Raw genomic sequence first — 21,148 nt, 5'->3', positions numbered from 1 at the left:
GGCCACCCTGGGCCCCAGGTTCTCTGTCCTTCATCAGACATTTAGTATACAGTTCCTTGTGACAGATTCCGGAAGGATGTCCCGGTGGGAACTATGGGGTTTCCACCCATCGGGATTCTGGGTTCCAATCCTGCTTTATGCTAAGCCTCAATATCCCCATCTGTAAGTGGGGGCACTAAAGGATCTGGGACAATGTCAACTTACAAAAAATGCACAACGTGAGAGTTGCGAGTTGAGTGTATCTGGGGCAAAATTTGGACTGCGGCCCCAGAGAGAGCACCCCAGATATCTCTGAGAAACTGTTCCAAAGAGGCAGGGGGGAAGATTAGTATATATGTGTTCTTGGTAAAGAAGGAGTACATGCAATCAAACACTTTTTTGTAGGGGTTTTCTGCTAGTCACGAGGAGCAGACGTCACCAGGTAGGCATTTAGTGCTTTTCTAGATATGAGGAGATGCAAGGGTTGGGCTCATCACATCAGCTCCTGAAAACATCCAACTGTCTGAAGACCTGTTCCGCCCATCCTCCAAAGCACAGAGTGCCTCATCGCTGGTCTGCACCTGGAATTCCCCTCAGGGGATGTGGCAGGTCAACAGCAGTAGCAGCACAATGTGATTTAGTCCTTGTACAGGCAGATGGCAAGTTCCAATGTACAGCTGACAGGGCCCCCTCATGGTCATAAATTCGACCATGCTTTGGGAGACATTTCGTGACCACTTTATCCCACGGTGCTAGGAAGGCTCATTCCTCGGTCTGACGAAGATTCCGCCGATAGGCCCCTCAGTGTGCCAGTACTGGGCTAGGTCTTTGTAACAAAAGTCAGAGCTCTCTGGACCACCTGTATTCCTAACCTGTTATGGTCCAGGAAAAAGTCCCTCTTGTTGTATCTTCCCATATCCACATTTACACTATTACAATTGTTGATCGCATACAGAACTATACATTCAATCAACTGCTTCAAGTTGCCTAGTCATCGGTATTTTTGTTGGTGGTTCAGTCACAATAATCTTGTGAAACAGGCAGAATACAATATAGCTAATAACCTTAATAGAGTTATAAGTAAATATTTAAGCCAAGAGCTTCGCACGCCAAACCAGTTTTTGAAGGGGTCAAGACTGGGGAACGGGTGGCTTAAGGCAGAAACCTGGTTTTTCATATGCTTCATTAAATGTGTTACATTAGAGGATTCATCAAGTGTGAAAACACAGCATTCAGTTTGAATTACGGCACAGGTGCCTCCCTAAGATGCTGTAAGGATGTCAGGGGCCATGCGGTTTCATAGCACCACTTTCCTCTTCATAGCTCAGAATTCAACAGGCTGATAGCCTGGTTATTATCATTTAAGGCCTGTTGAGTGAATTTTGTTAAGGTTTGGATATGGCTAGATATAGCAAAAATAGCTGCTAATGGTCATACCGGCAGAATACAGATCTCTTGACCCATCAGCTCGTGCCAATGGTCTCTAATTTGTTACATATGTGACCATGAGAGTCCATAGGACTCCTAGGGTACATCTTCCTACCCATCCCAGTGGAAGCCAAGGCCATAAATTAGTACCACAAATCCAACGAGTTCCGTTAGGTGCAACCCAGTGAACCTCTGGTCATCTGACTCAGTCCCACACCAATCACTGTCTCTAAGGGTAATATCCTGTAGGCATTGTTCATAAGGCACCCAGCCCAATTTCCTGATGTTACCAGGCTGATCATCCTTAGTATGTTTTAATCGTTCCCAACATAGAGGTGTTTTTAAACTTAAATGATCAGAGCCTGGTGTTAACCACATAAATCCATCCCATGATTGTGGGAAGTTTCCCTTTAATAGACGAGAGGTAATAGTTTTTGTTTGAGACTTGGCTGCCATTCTGATTGAGCCTGAATGTCCTTTAAAAAAATTTGAATTTATGGCCAGGGTCAGAGCAGGTATTATTAATTGGCCAGGTGAAAAGGACTATAATTTTTTTTTCCTCTTTCTCTAGAGTAAATTTCCTAAGGGCCATCCAGTTAGAGCCTTGGAGGGGAGAAATCCACCAAGGCAACCCCAAAGTACTTGTCATTGGTAATTGGCCACAAACCCAACTATTGGATTGATTTTTTTAATTAGCATAGGATTGTGCCCACGATAGAAAAACATTTGATTTATCTGTAAAGGTCCAAGGACTCAAGAAAACATTTGTAAATCCTCATACGAGTCAGGTCCAGCATCTTGGGCTAGCTGTCTACTTCTGATGTCGGCTTCTTCTCGTCCTGGTGAGAGTGTAGTTTCTCCTCTGATAAGTGTCCTTCCACCTAGGTTGGAGATTGTCCTTTAAATTATGTCCTTTTTAGGATGCGTAATCCCCTGGTTGCAGGTTGTGGGGCATCTGATTTTCTTTTTTTTTTTGGCGCACGGGCTTAGTTGCTCCGCAGCATGTGGCATCTTCCTGGAGCTGGGATCGAACCCGTGACCTCTGCATTGGCAGGCGGATTCTTAACCACTGCGCCACCTAGGAAGCCCCATCTGATTTTCATCCAAAAATAGATTACTGAGATAAGCTTCAGAAACAAACTTAGAGTGTCCTTTTAAAAACTCAGTTGAACTTTATATTAGTATAGCATAACAGCAAGGGACTATCCAGGGAGTGAATCTTAGTAAATACAGACCTCCATCAGCAAATCTGGCACTTAATATTCATTGAAACAATCTTTTTCTTTCTAAAATTACCCTCATTTTTACCAAATATAACCAAATTGAGACTAATATGTTTGCAAAATAAGTCTGGTCCCAAAAGAAACTTGGCCTGATAATTTATGTAACTATAATTGATCTTACAGGCTTTTGCTTTGCTGAAATTTTTATAAGGAGTCTCAGACTGGACTTTTTTGAAAGATCTCTCAGGGCTAGGAAAGCCACGTCAAGGGCTTTTCCCTAACAGATGTAGGTGAATTCTTCCCTTTTCAAGGTTCCCAAAATACCTTGAGTTTTCTATACCTGCTAGTGAGGTAGCCTTTCTAATTTATCTGATAAAGCTGCTGGGAAACTCTGATAAAGAGTTTCCAGTGTCTGGAGGGAACAGATAGAGAGAAAAATGTTTCAATCCTGCTTTACAAAAGTATAATTTACCAAGTTATTGTAAATCATAATTAGTTTGAGGGGAAGGTTTTCCTTACACCTGGAAAACACAGATTTCAACCAGTAATTTTTCAGATAGAAACCATAAAATGTATAACCATATTCACCAGTTTACTCAGTCCTATGTTACTTATCCTTTTTCTTAGCAGCTTATGGAGCCATCTGGTTTCTCACTAGGATTCTTCAGTTTCTTACCCTGTTCAGCATTATGGTCTGAAAGTCAGAAACTTGTATTTATCCAAAAGTCCTTTTCATAAATCTTCTTGAAGAGGAAGCATTTTTGCAGAGGCATCAGAATAAAGCCAGAACCGTCTATAATGACATAGGCTTAAGAAGGCGTGTTTGAAATCTGATTGCAATGTCAATGGAAAAATTTGGTTACTGTTGTGACATACAACACTTTAAGATAATAACTAGAATTGTGACTGATAACATTTTACCAGGACATATCAGAATTTTAGGAACTCCATATAATTTCTAGAATATCTATATTAATAACAATTACCATACACTAAAATCCAAGATTTATTATTCATTTGACAATACTTCCCATGTAACTTAATGTACCAAATGAACCTAGTTTATATCTCTCTTTGGGATGTTTCAGGGGCCCTTTGAAGCATCCCAAAGTTAGCTAGAGGTCAAAAGGACTTCATCAGAATTGGTTTTAGGAAGTTTTGTCAAAAATACCAAAAAGGGTTTAGAACACTCAGTCAGATAGGTTCACAGGTCACTGTGAAACAATAGTTATTCACTTAGCCAAAGTAACAAGAACAGATCACTTAAAAGATAAGGAAACTTAAAATCTGTTATCAAAAGGCAGTTCAAAAAGAAAAAAAAAAGGCAGTTCAACATTTTAAGAAAACTTGTCCGCTTAACAGAAAAGCCAAATTCAAGTTTTGTACCAGCTGACTTTTAAAATTAACTTACTTGACTAAGTTTCAATCCTGATCATGCATCAAACTCTTTCTTCTCAGGGTCCACTTTCCACAAACCTTGTTACCACTTTCTGTAACATTACTTTATTTCCCATTCAGAAAGTCACCAGTAAGTCAGACCTTCTTTCTTTTCCCTTAATAAAATGTAATTGCATTCTTCAGGCCTTCCTTACTGAAAACACACATCCTACTTTCCTTAAGCAACCACCAACTGTCCTTTATTATAGCATTCTGTAGATTGGTGAACATACACACCAGGGATATTTTCTAAAAACATTTGCTTTCTTTACAGAACGTGGCAACAAACATATTCCTCAATAGTCCTAAATACCCTTTTGTTTCTCTGTAAAAGGAAGCCAATGTTCAGTAATTAATGTTTCAGTATCTTATTTGGGAATGATCTAGCTAATCAGTAAGCTTTCATCACTTAATTTAGGGCAACTCCAGAATTTCAAGTTACCAGGATCTGGAGAGACTTATTTTAGGTAGATATTCCTAAAGCATAATTCTTCTTGACAGAGTTTATCTAAAAGCTCTTCTCATTTACATTTTCTTTTCTTAGAAGTTTCTTCACATCAAGTTACTTTCCCTGCTGACAAATCTGTAACAGATATGGCAAAATTTTATTTAGCTTATATTACACCCAGGCACAATAGAAATTTATATAAAAATTATGCTTAATGTTGATGACTCTAAAACATGTCTATATTAATCAAAACAAGCTTAAGCCATCTTCAATACCAGATGTCAGTTTAGTACTGAATTTTCCAGATGTCATGAACGTGAAATTCATTCTGGCCAGATTATTTTCTGAGTATTTGTATAAGCACTTGATTTTTTTAAGCCCTCTTTTATGAATTTGTTTTTGGCAATACCATACACCTACAACGAACATATAAATACATATGAACACACAAACAAACACAGAGGCCTCATAATTCTAATTCCAAAATTTCAGCACTGAGTCAGGTACGACACAAAACCCATCAGTCACAACAGGTTGGATTCAGATTGGCTTCTAGCAGATGGGACAAATCGAGGTCACCTATCTAGAGGTCACCTATCTAGATGGCTAAACCCTTTTACTGTTTACAGAAAAGACACTTAGGAGTTCTATTTGTCCTTGACAAGTCAAGTTTTAAATTACCTCTTTTTTTTTCAAATTTGCATTTAAAAGGATAGCAGAAATAATGGTTCCTTAAATGACCAGATAAGACATTTACCTCTCAAAGGTACAACCAAGTTCCTCCCAAGATGACTTTGTTTCCCCTTTAATACTTAACAAGCCTCTTAAGATAAATAGGGAAGGTTTGGGGAGTGATAAAATTGGTGGACTTTGGATTATTTTTGGAGCCACAATTAGGTCAACAAACATGAATACTAGTTATTAATTTGATACTAAATATTTCCCCTTTGGGGCTTCCTAGGTGGCACAGTGGTTAAGAATCCGCCTGCCAATGCAGAGGTCACAGGTTCGATCCCAGCTCCAGGAAGATCCCACATGCTGCAGAGCATCTAAGCCCGTGTGCCAAAAAAAATATATATATATTTCCCCTTTCACATGAACCTGAAATTTATTTAGCTTAATTTCTCTTGTACTTAGAATTGTTCGATTTGTAAGCATCTATTTTTCCTTAAGCCAATCAAATAGAGTTCATTTGCAAATTAACCTCAACAATTAATATCCAAAGACAAAGGCACACTAAGACACATATATCCAGACACAAGGAGAGACCTCAAAGCTTTATTTCCCAAACTTAGTCATGAATTAGATATCACAATATAAAAACTTACTAGTTTATAAACAGAAAAAGAAAAATTATGAAGTGCTTCTTCTAGTTTTTTTTTTTTTTTCCTTTTCAATCTCAAGAATTAGAGATAGTTTAGATAAGATATTTGTTCCTGAGAGCTCTGGTCTCAAGGCAGAGGGAGAAAAGTCAGGCTCTCCTCAGTAGGGCTTATATTCCCTTAGGGTCAGAATTCTGCAGAGATTTTTTTTTTTCTTCAAGCTAGCTTTTTCTACTGGTTGGGAATTAAATGGGGGTCAATTAAACCTTCTACTGGCATTGTGTACTTAACTGACACAATTGAAGTTTCATAATTTTCATGGATACGCCCCCTTTTTTTAATGGTTTGAAAAGCTGGTCGGATATAGTTTCAAGTAATTAATTGTTGGCTTTCCTGCAAAGAAGTTACTCTATGGTTTCCTCTTTTAGAAGCTTCCAGGTAATAAACAATCAAAGTAAGCATTCCATTCAGTCTGTTCTTATGCCAGCTTTTTCTTTTTTTTTTTCCTTTCTAACTGTGCACGCAAAAATCTTTTTTTGGAATATCAAAAGAACCCCAATTTGGTCATTTTAGGTTGAGATCTCCCTTAGCATTAACTTTCCCAATTAAGTAGGTACTTGCAAGTATAAGTTTTTGTACGTACATAAACCTGGCTGGGGTGTTAGAAAGAGGTTGGCCTTTTGCCCATGTTTCTGTGAGAGGCTCTATTTCCCATTTTAAAGTCGAATTTGTCTGGGATAAAAAACACTAGTGAAATTGCGTGGTGGGCCAGTGTGATGCTTGTGAGCTTAGCTCCTCTAGGCATCACTCCAGAGTCGTTTCAGCTCTTATGTGCCTCAGTCCTCCCTTCGGTAGTCTAAGACCACCGCAGGTGCTCAGATTGCTGAATGGCCAATTCTTATTTTGTGACCCCCGGAGAGCAAGTGTTTTAATTAATGAGTGGGTTTCCCTAGAGGACCACTGCACAGTAGGAGGACTGTGCCTCCACCACTCCTGTAAATCACGCAGTCGCCTGAGAGAGCCGTACTGGCAGGGAGGAGTCTTGTCCCTTATCGTCGGAGCAAAGCTCTCACGTAATATCTTCACTTTTATCCCAACAAATTCAATTAAGGCAGCAGAACTGAGGAAAGGCATCAGATCAGCCTCTTATCTAACCACTCAGTCAAGACCACTCAGTCTCCTACAACTGAGCAAACCCTGGCTTCTTTCAACCAGGCCCCCCCACCAGGATCTTTCACCTGAGTTCAAGGGGTCTCTGCTGGTACCAAGGCTCTGGCTCTTCATAGAGTTCAGGTGAAGCAGAGAAGTCCACTCTGGGTCCCTTATTCGTGGTCGCCAGAACTGTCAACGTACAAAAAATGCACAGCGTGAGAGTTGCGAGCTGAGTTTATTTGGGGCAAAATTTGAACTGCAGCCCCAGAGACAGCACCTCAGCTAGCTCCAAGAAACTGTTCCAAAGAGACAGGGGGGAAGGTTAGTATATATATATTCTTGGTAAAGAAGGAGTACATGCAATCAAACACATTTTTTGTAGGGGGTTTCTGCTGGTCACAAAGCGCAGATGTCACCTTGTAGGGATTTAGTGCTTTTCTAGATATGAGGGGATGCAAGGGTTGGGCTCATCAAATCAGCTCCTGAAAACATCTAACTATCTAGAGACATGTTCCACCCATCCTCCAAAGCACAGAGTGCCTCATTGCTGGTCTCCACCCAGAATTCCCTTCGGGGATGTGGAAGGTCAGCAGCACCATGTGATTTACTCCTTGTACAGGCAGATGGCAAGTTCCAATTTATAGTTGACAACAGGGAGCCAAGGTCATTGAGGTTGTCACGTAGTCAGAGTAGGCCAAGTCATTTGATAATGGAAAGTGACCCATTGTGTGTTTTTGTAGGGCGTGTTGTCAGCACTTCTATGTGCTAATGAGGAAATAGACTCCCAAGGGGAAGTTAGTCGCCAAGGTCAACTCAGGGACCCTTCGACAAGGAATCAGACCTCTTTGCTCTCCATGGCTCCCCCATGGCCCCAGGAAACAGTCCCACTACTCAGCCTGGCATTCAAGGTCTTTACAGGGTCTGGCCCCACCTCTTAGCCTCAGAAATCACCCCCTCTCCAAATTCTACTTTTTAGCAAAGTAAACTACACATGATTCCTTGAATAGGCTTTGTTTTCTTTCCCTTTTTTGCTTTTGCATTTGCTCACTTGGCTACCTGAACTCCCCCTTGGTGAACTTGTACGCATCCTTCAAAACCTCAGCATCAATATCCTGATCCATTCTTCTGGCTCAGGAGGTGTCTGAATTTGTATCCCCCAGACTGTGGGCTCCTGGGGGTCCAGACCCAGGGTTGTGGCTTCTCAGTTCCTCCAGAACCTATTTGTTGAATGAATGAATGAATGGTTTTCATATATGTGTTTTGAGATAAGAGCCACTGAGGCTTTTCTCAGGACTGAAGGACTTGGAGACAATGTGGATTTCTGTGGTAATGCGAGTCACCCACTGGGCCACCTTGCGATAACTCTCTTGAGCTTCACTACCCCAGCTATGACGTGGGGGTGGGGATTCCCCCAGAGTTACTCAGCCACCACAAACTTCAGAGTGAGCAGCTGTTTGGGTTTCCACAAGCCCAGCCCTTCTGGAACTGGAGAGGGGAGACAGCAGAATCTTGTATGGGGGTTAGGGAATTGAAAGCAGGCCTAAGAGGAACTTCTCACCGACTACACAGAACCACCAGTAAAGGCCACAGGGTTGCTTCACAGTTGCTCCGAGGAAGTAAAACCAACAGGCTTCCTGTCCTTGGCGAAATGGAAGCCCTGAGCCCCAGCCTTTCCCACAGTAGGCCTGAGGTCCCGGCCCCTTTAGAAAGTGAGGCCTATAAGGAGAGGTTGGGGACTACCTGGGGTACAGCCCCCTGAGACACCCAGCAAGGTATCCTGGACCAGGAAATCCCCAGCACTCTTAGCCTGGCTGAAAGGCAGGGCCTGGAGGTTCTTGTTTATGCCAGTCCGGATGTGGGATGTGGTGACTTTGGAAACACTTGCTACTTGAAGTTTTAAGGGGCCATTAGTTAGGGGTGGGAGTGGCCTTGGTGGATGGAAAAGGAAAGGGGATCTGGGATGCATTAATAGAGGTCTGGGGGTGGGGGGGGCACATGAGCTCTCAGACCCCAATCAAGAGCCTCATGGGGGCTGGGAGGGTGGAGTCCCTGTAAAATCCCTCCACTTAAAGAAACCAGAGACCTGGAAAGAAAAAATTGCGAATGAAGGTAGCCAACAAAGAGTAAGTGTTTCATACGCAAAGAGCTCTTACAAATAAACAGGAAAGCAAATGCAAGGAAAAGAACAAGCCCTAATGGAATTAATTAAAACCAAATGGCCACCCGCAAGAGGTTCTGTTTTGCCCAAATACCCTGATCCCAGTAATATGACCCATTTTGTCTTTTTACCTCTTCTCACGCGTTCCCTTCCCCGATGCCCAGGTTTGGCTGACTTGTAAATATTCCTATGTGTTTAGGTATCTTTCTTCGTTTTGGAGCTCTTGTTTGGAACTAAACACATTCCCACCTAAGGAGTCCTTGGCCAGTTAGGTTTGTTTTCTATTTAAATAGAAATCAACAATAGTAACTCACACAAATACTCCATCTAATGAATTTTTTTTTTTTCCCTGTGCGCGGGCTTTCCTTTTAGTTGTGATGAGTGGGGGCTACTCTTCATTGTGGTGCGCAGGCTCCTCATTGCGGTGCCTTCTCTTGTTGCTGAGCATGGGCTCTAGGCATGTGGGCTTCAGTAGTTGCAGCACATGGGCTCAGTAGTTGTGGCTCACGGGCTCTAAAGCGCAGGCTCAATAGTTGTGGCACATGGGCTTAGTTGCTCCATAGCATGTGGGATCTTCCTGGAGCAGGGCTCGAACCCATGTCCCCTGCATTGGCAGGGGGATTCTCAACCACTGCACCACCTAGGAAGCCCTCCATCTGGTGAATTTATCTAAACCTATGTCAAGGTTCTTCGTTCAGTCCCTCATTCTCCTCTTTGGATGCTTCCTCCTTTTGAGTTCTCTCTTCCGGTTTCTGTGTTTATTTAGAGCAGGATTTCTCAACCTTGACAATGTTGACATTCGGGGATGGATCACCTTCTGTCCTCCTGTGCCCTGGACAATGTCAATTTAAACAGTGTCTCTGTCCTCTACCCACTTAATACCATTATCAGTCCCATATCTCCACCCTGCCCCAATCATGACAACCAGAAATGTCTCCAGACATTGCCCAGTAAGGTCCCCTGGGAGCAGAATAACCCCTGGTTGAAAACTGATTTAGACTCTAAACTGCAGATGGGGAAGGGGATGAATCACCCTCTAAATTTTCATAGGATTTTTTTTTAAGAGGTAAATTATTTATGTATTTATTTATTTATTTATCGGCTGCGTTGGGTCTTCATTGCTGCACGTGGGCTTTCTCTAGTTGTGGTGAGCGGGGGCTACTCTTTGTTGCAGTGCGCGGGCTTCTCGTTGTGGTGGCTTCCTTTACTGCAGAGCACAGGCCCCAGGCATGCGGGCTTCAGTAGTTGTGGCATGTGGGCTCAGTAGTTGTGGCTCACGGGCTCTAGAACGCAGGCTCGGTAGTTGTGGGACACGGGCTTAGTTGCTCCGAGGCATGTGGGATCTTCCTGGAGCAGAGATTGAACCTGTATCCCTGCATTGGCAGGCGGATTTCCAACCACTGCGCCACCAGGGAAGTCCCTTCATGGGATTCTGAATGAGGGTGTCTCTTGGCTAGAAGTTTGGGTCCCAGGCATACCCTTGTCTTCCAGCATCTGTGGGTCTCTGGCCACCTGTGTTGCCAAAGAGGACGTGGTGACACCTCTGGTCTGATTTTTGGTGACTTGGGCCTTCTACTGCAGCTCATGAGTTTTTTCCCATCCTCAGAGCTCAGGGACTTGCCAGGTTCACCTGGGAACGCTCCTTTCTTGTGGTCCACTCTGGACTTGGGCCCCTCTTCAGCTCAAGAAAATGTCCTTCTAGGATTCTGTTCATTCTTGCATCATTTGTCAGTTCACAGTCTCCTCTCAGGATTTTGTGATTTGCTTTCTTTTTAAATAAATTTATTTATTTATTTATTGGCTGTGTTGGGTCTTCGTTGCTGCACGCAGGCTTTCTCTACTTGCAGCGAGCAGGGGCTACTCTTTGTTGTGGTGCGCGGGCTCCTCATTGCTGTGGCTTCTCTTGTTGTGGAGCACTGGCTCTAGGCGCATGGGCTTCAGCAGTTGCAGCACATGGGCTCAGTAGTTGTGGCTCATGGGCTCTAAAGCACAGGCTCAATAGTTGTGGCACATGGGCTTAGTTGCTCCGTGGCATGTGGGATCTTCCTGGAGCAGGGATCGAACCTGTGTCCCCTGCATTGGCAGGTGGATCCCTAACCAATGTGCAGCCTAGGAAGCCCTGTGATTTGCTTTTTTGGGTCTCCCAGACCTGCCCTCAAGATGGGGGCCTCACCCCCAAGACTGGCAGCCAAGCCGGGGACGCCACAGCAACAAGACAGGCTCTGTGCCACCCGCAGATAGGGTCCCTAGCGGCTCAGACTCCAGCTCATTCCCACCTCAACGTCTTTGCACCGCTGTTCCCTCCCTGGGGATCTTAATCCCACAACCTCAGCCACACTGGCTCCTCTGTGTCATTCACATCTCAGTTTAAATGTCCTCCAGACCTCAAAATCCACATCTACAATGTGACCCCATTTCCTCCCGTAGCGTTCATCCCCTTCTATCATTTCATTGAGGTTTCTTTCTTCTTCAGATCTCTATTGGAGCATAATGGCTTTACAATGTTGTGTTAGTTTCTGCTGTATGACAAAGTGAATCAGCTATATGTATAGATATATCCCCATGTCCCCTCCCTCTTGAGCCTCCCTCCCACCCTCCCCATCCCACCTCTCTAGGTCATCACCAAGTATCGAGTTGATCTCCCTGTGTTATGCAGCAGCTTCCCACTAGCCATCTATTTTGTATTTGGTAGTGTATATATGTCAATGCTACTCTCTCACTACATCCCAGCTTCCCCTTTCCACCCTGCGTCCTCAAGTCCGTTCTCTGCATTTGAGTCTCTATTCCTGCCCTGCCGCTAGGTTCATCAGTACCATTTTTCTAGATTCCATATAAATGCATTAGCATATAGTATTTGTTTTTCTCTTTCTTTCTTCACTCTGTATGATAGATTCCAAGCCCATCCACCTCACTACAAATAACTCAATTTCGTTCCTTTTTATGGCTGAGTAATATTCCATGGTACATATTCCATTGAGGTTTTTATTTAGTGTTTGTTCCCCCTCAAAAGTGTGGGTCCCAGAGTGGCAGAGACGGTGAGCCATCCCGTACCTGTTCACCATTGTGTCCTCAGTTCCTGGGAGGTGCCTGGAACACAGGAGAAGCACAATAAATACTGGCTTGAATGAATGAATGTATAAATTCATTCTGAGTCAATATATACATGTGTGTGTTTTGGCCACACCGTGTGACTTCCAGGATCTTAGTTCCCTGACCAGGGATCAAACTTGTGCTCGCTGCAGTGGAAGCACGGAGTCCTAACCACTGGACTGCCAGGGAAGTCCCAAGAGTCAACATTTTTTTCCAGATCTTTATTGGAGTATAATTGCTTTACACTGTTGTGCTTTGTGTGTTGTACAAAGTGAATCAGCTGCATTTATACATATATCCGTATATCCCCTCCCTCTTGAGCCTCCATCCTATCCTCCCTATCCCACCCCTCTAGGTCATCACCAGTCATCGAGTTGATCTCCATGTGTTATGCAGCTGCTTCCCATGAGCCATCTGTTTTACATTTGGTCGTGTATATATGTCAGTACTACTCTCTCACTTTGTTCCAGCTTCTCCTTCCCCCCTCCCCGTGTCCTCAATATTTTTTCAGATGCTGTGGCATCCCAGCATTCATTTGTTCATTCATTCATTCAACACACACTTACTGAGCACCTACTATGCACCAAGCACAGTTCTGGGGGCTGGGGATAAAATGGTGAACAAGACTTCAAAGTTTTTATCACATAGTTTCAGAGATGAAAAGTGCTGTGGAAGAAAGAAAAAGTAGGCTAGGATGGTAGATCAGAGCTGCCAGTGAGATGGTATGTCCTGAGGAGGTGTTCCTGAGAAGGGAACATCTGAGCAAAGACGGGAAGTGGGGGAAAGGAGGGAGTTCCATGGAAATCTGGAAGATCAGACAGAGGAAACAACCTGTGCAAAGGTTCTGAGGCAGGACCATGCTCAGCATGTGTGACGTTAAAGTCCCAACCATGCTCTTACATGAGCTTAATTCCCATTTTACTTTGAAGCTCAGAAAGGTCAAGCTTCTTTCCCGAGATCACAGAGCAGAACCTGTGGAGTGAGATCTGAACCCCATTTTGGGGAGACACCTGGCTGGAGAGGCCTTGGCCAGGCAGTGTGCAGAGAAAGTGACAGGCACCTTGGGGAAATGGCCCCATAGATCAGGGAAGGAGGCCCTGTCCATAGCACCAGCATCCATTAGTGGCTCTAGATAAAATAGAAAAACTGCTCTCTTCTTGCTCCTAGGTAATAGCTGGGTGGAGTTGCTTGGAGCTGGAGGAGCCTACCAGAATTCACTGACTGCCCCGTGGTGTGTTTCAGGTGCCAGAGGGGAGAACAGGGGGACCCCAGACCAATATATACTTCCTGAGACAGTCTGAGGTAAGTGCTGAGGTTCACACATTCATTCAACAAACACTCATCGAATGCCCACTAGGTACGAGGTGCTGGGAACTGCCTTCACACCTGCACAACCCAGTGCATTGGGATTGCTCAGGTGCCCCCTTTGGAGCTGAAGAAATCGAGGCCCTAGATATGGAGGGCACACAGTCGGGGAGTGAAGGAGTTGGGATTTAAGCCCAGGAGTTGGGCTCCGGAGGGCACCTCTCTGAGGTGAGTCAATAAGTGTTTACTGAATTGGTAAGTCCCGCCTTGGGTCTAATCTGGCACTTTCAGGTGGCGCTGGAAAATAGATCTTCAAATTTAGGGCTGAAACACAGCACCTATACCACCTTTCCAGACAAAAGGATATCGAGGGGGTCCAGGGACGCCTGGGAAAGGGATCTGGACAGGAGACCAAGGGCTCTACCTGGATATGGAAAAGGAAATCTTCTAGGAGGGGTGGTTTTGACAGATAAATAAGAGAGTGCCAAGCTGCTCTTGCTTTCTGAGATGGCCCACACTCTGTCGAGTGTGTTTCTCTATAAATAAATCCACTTCTTACCTATCACTTTGTCTCTCACTGAATTCTTTTTTTTTTTCTTAAAGAACTTTTATTGAGATACAGTTAACAGACAATAAACAGCATATATTTAGAGTGTACAACCTGGTATCCCAATTTGCCAATTCATTGCCCCCCAACCCTCCCTGCTTTCCCCACTTGGTGTCCATATGTTTGTTCTCTACATCTGTGTCTCTATTTCTGCCTTGCAAACCGGTTGATTTGTACCATTTTTCTATAGTCCACATACATGTGTTAATATACAACATTTGTTTTCTCTTTGACTCATTGCACTCTGTTTGACAGTCTCTAGGTCCATCCATGTCTCTACAAATGTCCCAGTTTGTCTACTAACTTTGGGTTTTGTTTGCTCTTCTTTCTCAAGTTTCTTTAGGTGTAAGGTTAGATTGTTTATTTGGGATTTTTCTTGTTTCTTAAGGTAGGATTGTATTGCTATAAACTTCCCTCTTAGAACTGCCTTTGCTGCATCCCATAGGTTTTGGATCATTGTGTTTTCATTGTCATTTGTCTCTAGGTATTTTTTGACTTCCTCTTTGATTTCTTCAGTGATCTCTTGGTTATTTAGTACCATATTGTTTAACCTCCATGTGTTTGTGTTTTTTACAGTTTTTTTCCAGTAATTGATTTCTAATCTCTTAACGTTTTGGTCGAAAAGATGCTTGATATGATTTCAATTTTCTTGAATTTACCAATGCTTGATTTATGACCCAAAATGTGATCTACCCTGGAGAATGTTCCATGTGCACTTGAGAAGAACGTGTAATCTGCTGTTTTTGGATGTAATGTCCTATAGATATCTATTAAATCAAGCTGATTTATTGTGTCATTTAAAGCTTGTGTTTCCTTATTAATTTTCCGTGTGGATGATCTGTCCATTGGTGTAAGTGGGGTGTTAAAGTCCCCCACTATGATTGTGTTCCTGTCGATTTCCTCTTTCATAGTTGTTAGTATTTGCCTTATGTATTGAGGTGCTCCTATATTGGGTGCACATTTATATTTATAATTGTTATCTCCTCTTCTTGGATTGATCCCTTGATCTTTATGTAGTGTCCTTTCTTGTCTCTTATAACATTTTTTATTTTAAAGTCTATTTTATTTGATATAAGTATTGCTACTCCAGCTTTTTTTTGATTTCCATTTGCATGGGATATCTTTTTCCATCCCCTCACCTTCACTCTGCATGTGTCCCTAGGTCTGAAGTGGGTCTCTTGTAGACAGCATGTATATGGGTCTGTTTTTGTATCCATTCAGCCAGTCTGTGTCTTTTGGTTGGTGCATTTAGTCCATTTACATTCAAGATGATTATCAATATGTATGTTCCTATTACCATTTTCTTAATTGTTTTGTTGTTGTTTTTATAGGTCCTTTTCTTCTCTTATGTTTCCACTTAGAGAAGTTTCTTTAGCATTTGTTGTAGGGCTGGTTTGGTGGTGCTGAATTCTCTTAGCTGTTGTTTGTCTGTAAAGCTTTTGATTTCTCCATCGAATCTGAATGAGATTCTTGCTGGGTAGAGTATTCTCGGTTGTAGGTTCTTCCCTTTCATCACTTTAAATAATCATGCCACTCCCTTTGGGCTTGCAGAGTTTCTGCTGAGAAATCGGCCGTTAACCTTATGGGAGTTCCCTTGTATGTTATTTGTCGTTTTTTGCTGGTTGCTTTTAATAACTTTTCTCTGTCTTTAATTTTTGTCAAATTGACTACTATATGTCTTGGCGTGTTTCTCCTTGGGTTTATCCTGCCTGGGACTCTCTCCTCTTCCTGGACTTGGGTAGCTATTTCCTTTCCCATATTAGGGAAGTTTTCAACTAGAATCTCTTCCAATATTTTCTCGGGTCCTTCCTCTCTCTCTTCTCCTTCTGGGACCCCTATAATGCGAATGTTGGCACGTTTAACATTGTCCCAGAGGTCTCTTAGGCTGTCTTTTCTTTTCATTCTTTTTTGTTTATTCTTTTCCGCATCAGTGATTATCACCATTCTGTCTTCCAGCTCACTTATTCGCCCTTCTGCCTCAGTTAATCTGCTATTGGTTCCTTCTAGTGTATTTTTCATTTCAGTTATTGTGTTGCATATCTCTGTTTGTTTGCTCTTTAATTCTTCTAGGTCTTTGGTAAACTTTTCAATCTTTGCATCCAGTCTTTTTTCAAAGTCCTGGATCATCTTCACCATCATTATTCTGAATTCTTTTTCTGGAAGGGTGCCTATCTCCTCTTCATTTAGTTGTTTTTCTGGGGTTTTATCCTGTCCCTTCATCTGGTACAAAGTCCTCTGCTTTTTCATTTTCTCTGTCTTTCTGTGGCTGTGGTTTTCAGTTCCACAAGACAAAATACTGCTGATACTGCTTGATACTGCTGTCTGCCCTCTTGTGGAGGAAGCTATCTAGGAGGTTTGTGGGTGCTTCCTGATGGGAGGGACTGATAGTGGGTTGGGTTGGGTGGGTGGAGCTCAGTAAGACTTTAATCTGCTTGTCTGCCAATGGGTGGGGCTGTGTTCCCACCCTGTTGGTTGATTGGCCTGAGGCCACTTAACACTGGCGCTTACAGGCTCTTTGGTGGGGCTAATGGCAGACTCTGGGAAGGCTCACACCAATGAGCATCTCCCAGAACCCCTGCCACCAGTGCGCCGTCTCCTTGGTGAGCTACAGCCACCCCCCGACCTCCACAGGCAACCCTCCAACACTAGCAGGTAGGTCTGGTTCAGTCTCCTATGGGGTCACTGCTCCTTCCCCCTGGGTCCTGGTGAGCACACTTTTTTTGTGTGCCCTCCAAGAGTGGAGTCTCTCTTTCCCTCAGTCCTGTGGAGGTCCTGCAATCAAATCCTGCTGGCTTTCAGAGTCTGATTCTCTGGGGATTCCTCCTCCTGTTGCTGGACTCCCAGGTTGGGAAGCCTGACATGGGGCTCAGAACCCTCACTTTAGTGGGTGGACTTCTGTGGTATAACTGTTCTCCAGTTTGTGAGTCACCCACCCAGCATTTATGGGATTTGATTTTAACGAGATTGTGGCCCTACTACCGTCTCATTGTGGCTTCTCCTTTGTCTTTGGATGTGGGGTGTCTTTTTTTGGTGAGTTCCAGTGTCTTTCTGTCAATGATTGTTCAGCAGTTAGTTGTAATTCTGGTGCTCTTGCAAGAGGGAGTGAGCGCACGTCCTCCTACTCTGCCATCTTGATCCTATCTCCTCTCACTGAACTCTTTCTGTGATCAAGAACCTGAGCTTCATTAAGTCCTGAGACCAGAACTAAAACCCCCAATAAATGGAAGATGTTAGCATTCTTCACTCCAGAAAAGACCACCTGAGGCCAGATTAAAGGAACCAGAGAAGCTTATCGAGAGACTACCTGAGACCAGGGGACTTCCCTGGTGGCTCAGTGGTTAAGAATCCGCCTGCCAATGCAGGGGACACGAGTTCAAGCCCTGGTCCGGGAAGATCCCACATGCAGTGGAGCAACTAAGCCTGTGTGCCACAACTCCTGAGCCTGCGTGCTGCATCTACTGAAGCCTGCGCACCTAGAGCCCGTGCCCCATGACAAGAGAAGCCACCACAATGAGAAGCCTGAGCATTGCAACAAAGAGTAGCACCCCCCTTGCCACAACTAGAGAAAGCTTGCACACAGCAAGACCCAACGCAGCCAATGAATAAATTAAAAAGAGAGAGAGAGAGACTACCTGCGACCAGATTAAAGGACTGCAGGCTGTGCACACACCCTAATCCTTATCAGCAACCCTGCTCTTGAACCATCGCCAAATCCTCCCAGATTGGGACACAGTTTTGAGGGGCTTAAGCTTCCTGTTTCCCCCTCTTCCTTGGGAAAGCAATAAAGCTCTTCTTTTCTACTTCACCTCTCCCCACCCCACCCCCCCCCAAAAAAAGTGTGCCAGAGAGAAACTTAATTAATTTACTTTTATTCACAAATTCATTCATTCAGACACTCTCTGCTTCCCCCATTTGTCTACTTCATGCTGGGCAATGCCAGGACCCTCAAGAAGTCCCCAGTCTTGGGAAGAAAAAGGCAGACACAGACACCCCCATGAGATCATGACTGAGCCAGGGAGGGAGACAGGGCTAAATAGAGAACCACGGGCTTCCTAGGTGGCGCAGTGGTTGAGAATCTGCCTGCCAATGCAGGGGACATGGGTTCGATCCCTGCCCCAGGAAGATCCCACATGCTGCAGAGCAACTAAGCCCGTGAGCCACAACTCTTGAGCTCGTGTGCCGCAACTATGGAAGCCCATGTGCCTAGAGCCCGTGCTCTGCAACAAGAGAAGCCACAGCAATGAGGAGCCCATGCACTACAATGAAGAGTAGCCTCTGCTCGCTGCAACTAGAAAAAGCCCGTGTGCAGCAATGAAGACCCAACACAGCCAATAAATAAATAAATTTATGGAAAAAAAAATAGGGAACCAGGACTCTTTCTGAGGGGTCCAAGAGGGCTTCCCAGAGAATGGATCATTTGAGATGGGTTTTAAAGGAGGAATAGAAGTTTGCCAAGGAAGATAGCTTTGTTTGAGACATGCTGGGCCTGAGGGGTCTGTGAAGAGCCAGGGCCCATGCTCAGCTCACAGGACCATTAAAAATAGTCAAGAAGAATGAGTGATGGTTATATCAGAATCCTGGAAGTTCAGAGCTTTCTGGAAGAGCAAGTGAAAAGGGAAGCAGGAAGGACCCTAGCAGCTATCAACTACTAAAGAGGGAGTTGTCTGTCTCTCTCAAGGAGGCTCCTGGGCCATCTCTGAGGCAGGGTCATAAAAGAGGACTAGGTTGGATGGGGGGTGGATTCTGGGCACAATGAATATGGGAGGCTCACCTTGGCATCTCCATGCCTTTTTTCTCTGTAAATATTGATCCCTGGTAGGGCCTGGGCAACAGTCAGAGCCAACACAGGGTACTGGAGAAGGTGTGTGTGTGTGGGTGGGTGGGGGGAATCTCTGGGGATGAATTTCAGTATTTTTCCAACTTGAGAACTGTAGGGCTGCCACCAGGTGTTGGGGTCCACAGGTAGTTCAGGAAAAGTGCTTGGCCCATCCTGCATCTTCAGGCATCTTCAGTGCATGTTATTGTCAGCAGGAGCTGCCCAGGGGTCTCCTTGGACTAATCCCACACTCGGGCGAACCAGAATGAGGTGTTCCCGGCCTCTGAAGACACAGGTGGGCCTGGCTGTGACTCTGGGCGCCTTCATCCTCCTCCTCCTCTTGAATATGCACATGTCACCATCTACCACCCCTGGCCTGAAGGAGCCGCCGGCCACCCCCAGGGCTCGAGTCTGGCCCAAGCTGCCCTCCCGCCCACCGCCCGCCCCCTGCCTGGCCAACACCTCCATGGCCAGCCTGCCGGACTTCGCGGGGCAGCCGCAACACATTCGCAACTTCCTGCTGTACAAACACTGCCGCGACTTTGTGCTACTCCAGGACGTGCCGCCTGACAAGTGCGCGGAGCCAGTCTTTCTGCTGCTGGTGATCAAGTCCTCACCCAGCAATTACGAGCGGCGGGAGCTGGTGCGGCGCACGTGGGGCCGTGAGCGCCAGGTGCACGGTGTCCAGTTGCGCCGCCTCTTCCTGGTGGGCACCAACTCCGACCCTTTGGAGGCACGCAAAGTCAACCGGCTGTTGGCCATGGAGGCGCAGACGCACAGTGACATCCTGCAGTGGGATTTCCACGACTCATTCTTCAACCTCACGCTCAAACAGGTGGGCTGGGGGAGGGACAGTGTCACCTGATTGGGGCCACCTCTCCTTCCTGCCCAAAGTTGCTACCACCTCCTCTGAGGGGCTGTGGGGACCGGAAGCCCCCGTCAACCTCATCCCACTCCTCTACTGTCCTCATGGTGATCGGAAGTTTTCTTTGTCCAGGGGAGGCAGGGAGAAAGGACAGGGTGGTGTGAGCTTACAAGCCTGCCTCTCCAAGCCTTGATGACCTGGGTTCAAATCCAGGCTCCGCTTCTTATCTGCTGTTTGCCCTGGATGATCATTTTAACCTCTCTGTGCCTCAGTTTCCTCATCAGGGAAATGGGATATTAATTGAACTCACCTACCTCTGAGGGCTGCTGTGAGGATTACATGAGATGATGTTTATAAGGCACCTGACCAGTGCCAGGTGCTCAAATAACATTGGCAGTGGTGCATGGGCAGCACTGGACAGAACACATCTTGTTTCTTTGCTCTGATTCTGTCTGCCCATGAGGCCTAGGTCTGTGTGGTAGATACTCAACAAAGACCTTTCTGGTGGGAAAGAAACCATGAGAGGTAGCGAGAATCTTGCCCATGCTTAGAGGAAGAATTGAAGGCTCCAAGGACCCAACCAGGTTGGGTGGAGGGTTGGGTGGGTGGCAAGCTGAGTTGAGACCCAAGTTGAAAGGGGCCCAGTGCACATTCCTGCTCATAGTAAGTACAGACAAGTCTGAGTTTAAGACCTTGAACAACAAACCTTCTCTATGGATGCGCTTGCTCAAGGCATTTTCTCTGGACAGCCTCTATTTCCTCATCTGTAAGTAGGATTGAAGACCACACCTGCCTCCTAAAATTGTCTTAGGGATTCAAGGTAGGGCAGGCACTGAGTACAATGCCCAGCATGCAGTAAAAGTTATTACGGAGGTAACTGAAGCCCAGGCAGGTAGAGGGCCCAGAACCTCTTAATGTGCCATGTTCTTAATGCAAAACACAAAAGCATGTGATAAACGTCAACCTGACAAACATGAACCCAGTACCCACAAAGTGTTGACCCCATACTGGATGTGGAAGAGATGGTACATAGGAGAGACACAGCTCCCCCCCAGGGGGACCCCAGAGTCTGATGGAGGAGGTAGATGTTATATAACAATCATGTGAGTAATTATTTAACGGCAGTGCTTGGCAGGGCAGAGTCAGAAGGAATAGCAATAAATGTAAATGTGACAGTTTTCAAGCACTTCTTGGTGCTTTACAGAGCATCATCTCTATAGATCCCCAGCATTCCTGAAGACTGGCCCTATGATGAGTCCTGTCTGGGAGATTGGAAACTGAGGCACAGAGGGGGGCAGTTGGTTGCAAAGGACCACAG

General features: G+C 45.0%; 1 protein-coding gene across 3 annotated transcripts in view; it reads left to right on the top strand.

The window, feature by feature from the left end:
* B3GNT3 (UDP-GlcNAc:betaGal beta-1,3-N-acetylglucosaminyltransferase 3) overlaps window positions 1–21,148 on the top strand; it is a 29,225-nt gene that overhangs the window by 6,359 nt on the left and 1,718 nt on the right. The window contains exons 2-3 of one of the 3 annotated variants that reach the window (XM_057709275.1): window positions 13,480–13,539; window positions 19,181–19,800. In XM_057709275.1, coding sequence (XP_057565258.1) covers window positions 19,231–19,800 — 570 coding nt within the window. In that variant the 5' untranslated portion in view covers window positions 13,480–13,539; window positions 19,181–19,230. Of the gene's footprint in view, window positions 1–13,404; window positions 13,540–19,128; window positions 19,801–21,148 lie in introns of those variants that run through there. The other 2 variants (XM_057709276.1, XM_057709274.1) reach the window with 2 other exon arrangements.

The sequence above is a fragment of the Hippopotamus amphibius genome, chromosome 15 (genome assembly GCF_030028045.1).
Source record: "Hippopotamus amphibius kiboko isolate mHipAmp2 chromosome 15, mHipAmp2.hap2, whole genome shotgun sequence".
Classification (NCBI taxonomy): domain Eukaryota; kingdom Metazoa; phylum Chordata; class Mammalia; order Artiodactyla; family Hippopotamidae; genus Hippopotamus; species Hippopotamus amphibius.
Note: the sequence above shows the minus strand (reverse complement) of the source record. Positions and strands in the feature narration are given on the sequence as shown.